Source organism: Podarcis vaucheri, assembly GCF_965113315.1.
Source record: "Podarcis vaucheri genome assembly, chromosome: 8".
Lineage (NCBI taxonomy): Eukaryota > Metazoa > Chordata > Lepidosauria > Squamata > Lacertidae > Podarcis > Podarcis vaucheri.
Genome location: NC_138766.1, coordinates 27,596,167 through 27,603,265, shown reverse-complemented (window position 1 = coordinate 27,603,265; position 7,099 = coordinate 27,596,167). Strand labels below are relative to the sequence as shown.

Below are 7,099 nucleotides of genomic sequence, written 5' to 3'. Positions count from 1 at the left end.
CTGCCATTCAAACCTACAAGACTTTGGAGGTGCCGTGTCCTTAATTAAGGAGCCCCCTTCAATTAGCCCACGTCTAATCTTTGTTCCCAACACCAAGCGGGTCGAGGGACACTTACTTCCAAAGCAAGTCACACGAAGGTGTTAATGAAATTTATTTAGGGACAATCAGTTTGAGAGCGGGGAGTCCAGGGCTGGAGTCGATTAAAGTCAAACAGTTATTTGCCCGAACCTTGTGCCTTTCACGTTATAGTTCCTTCAGTAGTTTGCTAAAATGTCTAAAATAGAGTTGTTTTCTTGCATATTTTATTCGTGATTCATCTTTAAAGCATTTTGCCCTGCGCGCACGCATATTTCTTTGCCCTCCTGTTCGCAACTGTCCGTCCCTCTTCTCGTAAGAACAGCCCTGCAAACTTCTCCTGGTTCCTGTTTGTTGAAGAGTCCTGTGTAACTCGAAGGCTGGCTCTCTCGTGCTCCCACAAAAAAAAAACCCTCTCCTTGTCTCAGTACCCGTTTTGTAAGTTTTGCATCCCAAACCTAAATAAGTTTAACCGAATGCCGATGCCATCAGTGGCAGTTATTTCGCAGCAAATGTGCTTAAAATCCAGGTGCTTTCAATGCGAAATTTTCTCATACCCAGTGCAGAGGAAGAAGGGTTCACTACCTCAAAAGATTGCCTGGACAAGCCAGCAATATATATGAATGACCTGACTATGTTTATAAGCAACAATCGCTGTCTTTCCAAGCTGTCACGGGAAAAGCCGATTCATAAAAGGGAGCTTTGGAGAACTCGTCAAAGGCTTGTCAAATGGCAGAGAAAGGAATCTCTCCGGGAAAGTTTGGTCAGGCAGCTGGCTGGAGGGAGCGCGGGAGCGGGGCGGGGCTGCCAGGGGGGTCCGGGGAGTCTTTGGGCCCCCTGCTCCTTCCCTCCTTAATCCGGATTCCGGCCTGGTGTGTGGAGAATCGGTCGAGGATGTTCGCCAGCTCCTCCTTTGCCACTCGAGGGCACAGAGGAGTGACCCCCAGGACCGTCGAAGGGCGTGAAAGGAAACTTACACATAGGAAATCCAGGCAGCAGCGAGTAGGTCGCACACGCAGAAAAAGGGGTCGGTTAGAGAACGAAGGCCTTTACTGAGAAGCGTGTGATAGGAGTCTGTAAGGAGCACCGCGGGAGGGTGGGGAGTTCAGCCCGCGATGAGTGAAAGGGTTACGTGGAATAGTTGCGCATTTGTGCATCCTCACAAGCTAAGAGAAAAAAGGGGGCCTGCAAATTTGCATCAAGAACACTGTATCTAAAGAAAATTAAAATGCATCAAGATCTAATATTGCGATCGGCAGAAGTGAATGTTGCTGCGTGCCTCTGCATATTTGTGCATGCGGGTGTACGAGGTGGCATAGCATATACCTCTTTCGACGCACTGGTTATAATGGGACAGCTCCCAGCTCGGGTTTATATCTCTGCGGCCGAAATCAGTGGAACTCAATACCGCAGAAGCACGATCCAATAACATATTTATTCGGAGCACATATGAATATTCCTATCAGCAGAAAACTCCGCTTGCCTAAGGTTTGTTTTGCTTGTGTAATGTACATATGTTATATTTTTACTTCTTTGTGTCACTTGAATGACGATCCGTTGTCGACTTCTGGAAAGAGTGACATGCTCTCGGCTGTATTGGTTCATTAACTGGGAGCGGAATAGGGGAAACAGAGGCACGACAAATAAAACGTATTAAGACCAAGGTTTTTTTTGGGGGGGTTGCAGTTTCATGGGATCCTTAGTCAGGCCTAACAAAAAAGGGATTTTTTATTTTAAAAAACCTACAGTGGGAGGCATGCGAGTGAAGCCCTCAAAACAATGATTTAAATTTCCAAAACTCCTCAGGAAAAACGAAGCACTTTGTGCCCTCCCCATTTTGTTGTTCTTCAGCAAAGATGACGAAGAGTTTTGTGAAACCCGAAAGCTGGCTCCCTAATTTTAAGTTGGCCTCTGTCCTGACAAAAGTACCCGGTCGCTGTTGCTTGCTTGGCTGCAAACTGTACTGTCTGCAGAAATAATATTTGTGTGCGTGTGTTAGGATTTGTGTGTTTATGTGTGTGCGCGCAGGGCCGGTTGATGAGCGCACAGAAAATGTGTTGGTGTGTGTTTTTTTCATTCCGGAGCGAGGAGAGTGCAACTTGATCCGCATACCTACTCCTGTGTGCGAGGGAAGCATTGGCCTCGGGCCGCGCGGAGGAGCTATATACGCGCGAGGGAGGAGAGGGCAGGGCGACGTGCGCGTGTGTGGCCAGTCCCGTTCTCCAAGAACTATCATTCTCCAAGTTGCTGTTCCTGCCGCCGCCGCCGCCGCGGCTTCTGCTGAAGCTACGAGCCCAACCCGCCCCTTCGGAGCTCGGAGGCGTCTTCTCATTGGCTACGCCACCGGGGCGGGGCGGGGCCTCCCAGTCTCGAAAGGAAAAGGGAGGGGGAAGGGAAAGAGGGGAGGAAAGAGGAGGGAAGGAAAGGAGCCCTGCGAGTGCGTAAAAAAGTCCTCGCCTTGGTGACGGATGCTCAAAAGTTCAGGAGTTTTTCCAAATGCTTCTCCGAGCAGCGCGCGGCTGAAAAGAGACTGTAGGAGAAACGGAGGCAGGAGGCCGCGCTGAACAACCGCAGACCGCTTGGGGAAGGTGGTTTTTTGGGGTCTTTTTTCTTGAGTCCGAAAAAGAGAGAGAGAGAGAGAAAATATCCGGTCTCTCGCGCCCCTCCAACCAACACACGCTGCTGCTTCTTTTTGGTTTCCTTCGCCTGCCTCGGTCTTTATTCCTTTTTTAAAGGAAGAAATCTCAACCTGTTGTCCACCCCCGTGGAAGAAGAAGAAGGAGGGGAAGGAAAGGCGCTCGGGAAATAAGCGACGAGGGGGTTTTGTGCGCTCTGCTTTACGCAAAGGAGCGCGCGCGATTCCAGTTTCGCCCTTGATGGAAGTAACTGCCTTTTCCTCTCGGCGGCGGCCGCTTCCGTGGAGGATCGGCGCCTTGTTTTAAGAACAAGAAGGAGTAGTAGCAGCAGCAGCAGCAGGAAGAAAAGGAGACTTATTTCCCCTCCCTACGACTATCATCAACCCCCCCCCCCTCTCCTTTCCATTTATTTAATTTTTTGGCCCGCTTGAGCGGGGGAGGGGAAAGCAGCAAACTTTAACGGGACCCCGAAGTTTTCGTCCGCTTGCTCGCTTGCTTGCTCCCTTTTCGGGGGAGGAAGCGGGGCGGAAAGGAAAGATCCTGGTCGCCTCTTCTGGTTTATACTTTTTTGGCTCTGGAGCTGCGGAGGGGTGGAGGGGGGAAAGCAAAGGCGGAGGCGGCGGCGGAGGAGGAGGCGGCGGAGGAGGAGGCGGAGGAGGCCAGTCTGCTGCTGTTGCTGAAGCTGCTGCCGCTTGGTCCGGCTGGCTGGCTGGCAGGGAGGCCATGCAGGCGCGCTACTCGGTCTCCAGCCCCAACTCGCTGGGAGTGGTGCCATACCTGGGCGGCGAGCAGAGCTACTACCGCGCGGCGGCCGGAGGGGGCTACGCGGCCATGCCGGCCCCGATGAGCATGTACTCTCCGCACCCGGCGGCCCACGAGCAGTACCCGGGCGCCGGCGGAGGAGGAGGTGGCGGAGGCGGCGGCATGGGCAGGCCGTACGGCCCTTACCCGCCTCCGCCGCAGCCCAAGGACTTGGTGAAGCCTCCGTACAGCTACATCGCTCTCATCACCATGGCTATCCAGAACGCGCCGGATAAGAAGATCACGCTGAACGGCATCTACCAGTTCATCATGGAGCGCTTCCCCTTCTACCGGGACAACAAGCAAGGCTGGCAGAACTCCATCCGCCACAACCTGTCGCTCAACGAGTGCTTCGTCAAGGTGCCCCGGGACGACAAGAAGCCCGGCAAGGGGAGCTACTGGACCCTGGACCCGGACTCGTACAACATGTTCGAGAACGGCTCGTTCCTGCGCCGACGGAGGCGCTTCAAGAAGAAAGACGCCGTCAAGGACAAGGAGGAGAAGGAGCGCCTCCATAGCAAGGAGCAGACGCAGCAGCAGCAGCAGCAGCAGACGGCGACTCGACAGCAACACCAGCAAGACGGAGGTGGGCAGCAGCAGCAGCAGCAGCAGGCGCCTCCGGTGAGGCTGCAGGACATCAAGACGGAGAACGGCTCGACGTCGCCCCCTCGAGCGCTGTCCCCGCTGGGAGGCGCGCCCGTGGCTAAGATCGAGAGCCCCGGGAGCTCCAGCGCCAGCAGCCTCTCCAGCGGAGCGGGGAGCCCGCACGGCGGCGGCGGCGGCAGAGCGCTGGGCTTGGACCCCCCGACGGCCGCCGCCGAAGCGCCTCCCAGCCAGCACCCGCACGCCCACCACCCGCACCACCACTCTCACCCGCACGCCCACCACCATCACCACCACCACCACCCGCATCTCCACCACCCGCCGCCGCCCCACCACCACCCCGGAGGGCCCCCCGGGGGGGCGGGCGCCGGCGGCTTCAGCGTGGACAACATCATCATGACCTCCCTGCGCGCTTCCCCGGGGCAGGGCGCCGGGGAGCTCTTGGCGTTGCCCCCCACGGCCGGCACCGCAGCCCCGCCGCCGCCGCCGTCGTCGTCGTCCAGCCCCTCGAGCGCCTCGACGTCGCGGACCTCGGCGCTGCCGCCGCCTTCGCTGGCCCTCAGCAGCTGCTATTCGCCGGCGGCGGCTGCGCAGAGCGCGCTCTACAGCGCCCCCTGCAGCCAGGGCGTCAACACGACGGGCAGCAGTGCCATCACGCAAGCTGGCGGCGGCGGCGCCAATAGTTATCACTGCAACCTGCAGGCCATGAGCCTCTACGCGGCCGCTGCGGCGGCGGCTGCCGCTGCTGCCGGCGGAGAAAGAGGCGGCGGAGGCCACCTGAGCGGCAGCCCGGTGGAGCAGGACCCCCTTCCCGAGTACAGCCTGGCGGCCAGCAGCAGCAGCAGCGCCTCTTCCCTCAGCCTGAGCCCTCAGGAGGGGCACCCGCAAGGCGGCGGCGGCGGAGGAGGAGGCGGCCGCCTGGCTTCGTGGTACCTCAACCAGGCCACGGCGGTGGGCGAGCTCGCCCATTTGGCGCCCGCCTCAGCCGCGGCGGCGGCGGCGGCTGCTGCCGCTGCTGCTGCTGCCGCCGCCGCCTCGTCGTCCCCGTCGCCGTCGCCGTCGGGCTACCCGGTGCAGCAGCAGAACTTCCACGCCGTGAGGGAGATGTTCGAGTCGTCGCAGCGCCTGGGCCTGAGCAACTCGCCCGTCAACGGCAACGCGGCGGCGGCGGCGGCGGCCGCCAGCAGCTGCCAAATGGCCTTCCCCGGCAGCCAGCCGCTCTACCGGCCCTCGGGCGCCTTCGTCTACGACTGCAGCAAGTTCTGACCGAGGAGAGCGGCGAGGGGAGGAGCGGGCCCTCAGCCGCCGCCGCCGCGCTCTGAGGGGACGCTGGAGAAGCCGTGTTTCCACTATAAACACCAACACCCAAACACGACGCTCGGCGCCGCCCGAAACCTCCACAGACTCTGACCCAAAGACAGCCTTTTTATTAACTAAGGACATGGTTTGTTAAAGGACAGTGTTACTCCAAATAACACGTAAGTTTGTGCTTTTCTTCCTTGCCTTAAAAACAACCCTCCCCACACCCAGGAAGAGAGGGCGCCTGCTTCCCTCGCCTCCCTCTCCGAGAGGCTCTGCCGGCCGCCTTGTGTGGCTCCCACCCCGCGCGCCCTTTTGCGCCAGCCTTATTGGCTGCTGGTCCGGCGCTTGGTTGGGCGCCGGCGACTGAGCGCGCGGGAAATGCCAGCCAACCAGCGGCGAGAGTCTCGCGGGGATAAGTCCAGCGGCTCCATTGAATTCCACGGGGTGGTGTGGATCGCAGCCCTCAATGAAGGCGCAATCCGGGTTCGCTCAAGCCCATGCGAGTTTCGCCCCTGGTTTGCAAGCGACGCCGCCTTAGAAAGGCCCTTCCTTTCCTTTCCTCTCCCGTGCAAGGACTCCTTTATACGCAAGGATTTGTTTCGAAAATGTAAATGGATGCATAGTAATTTATTTTTAAATCTGTAGTTGGACCAAACACCAGAAAGTGTTCTTTTTACCCCGCCCCCCAATGCTTTCAGAAAGGTTGACTTTAAAATAACGTTAAACATTGATTTTTGTTTTGTTTTATTTTCATTTATATATATAAATGGGAAGCTGTATTAATCTTATTTTATCGTTTATCATTTTTCCCTTTTTTTGTTGGAGATACCCTGAAGTTACTGCCTTGCTTGTTTATTAATAAATTACCATTCAGTTGGACTGAGACCATATACGTCTGGATATATTAACCCCACTTTTTAAAGGAAAAAATTAAAAATCCTACAGCTGAAATGTTGATGGTAGAATTACTTTCTTCCAATGTGGGCTAAGTGAAAAATACATTTTAAAAAATGTTTCTTGGGTAACTCGCTCCCATACACCGGTTAAACCAAAAACAACCGAATTTAAGCTTCTGGTTAGTCCTAAACTTGTAAATAAATGTCATTTATGTCCATCGATTTTTAAAAATCTGTGTTGGGTGTGTGGACTTGGATGCGGCTGGAATCGACTTAAAAACAAATGTTGATTCCACTGGCTGTTGCTGAGGCTGCTGCTGCTGTTATTTATAAGTTCTGACTATTATGGTTATTAATCTTAGCGAATAGGTGGGAAATGTAAGCCACCAAGCCATCACTGTTGCGAGGCAGCAAATGCAGAGGGTTTGAGCTATTTGACAAATATTGCAGGTTAGAAATATACCCGCGGAAGGTCCGTGGCCGTAATGTGTCCCATATCAAGAGGAAGGCGTTAAAGAAGTCGCAGGAAGTCCTGATCTTCATTTGCAAATTAATGCGTGCTGTTATGAAAAAAATGTGACATTTATGCATGTGCAGGTTTCTGAATTTTCTAAATATAGGCAGCTATATTTTATAGAATAGTAATAAGATCCTTAAAACCCTTTCTTCCAATGTGAACTAATGGGGGGGGGGGGAGCTGCTCAGTTCCCTCCCCCCCCCCGAACATGTTTCTTGGGCAACTCGTTCCACAAACCGTGGCGTCCTGGATTTGTTTCCCCTTCCCT

General features: G+C 55.3%; 1 protein-coding gene across 1 annotated transcript; it reads left to right on the top strand.

Moving 5' to 3' along the window:
• Positions 1–3,342: 3,342 nt before the first annotated feature.
• FOXC1 (forkhead box C1) lies at positions 3,343–6,369 on the top strand. Its single transcript, XM_082236063.1, has one exon. It carries the CDS (start codon positions 3,436–3,438, stop codon positions 5,380–5,382), a length of 1,947 nt encoding a protein of 648 aa, XP_082092189.1. The 5' UTR covers positions 3,343–3,435; the 3' UTR covers positions 5,383–6,369.
• The last annotated feature ends 730 nt before the right edge of the window (positions 6,370–7,099 follow it).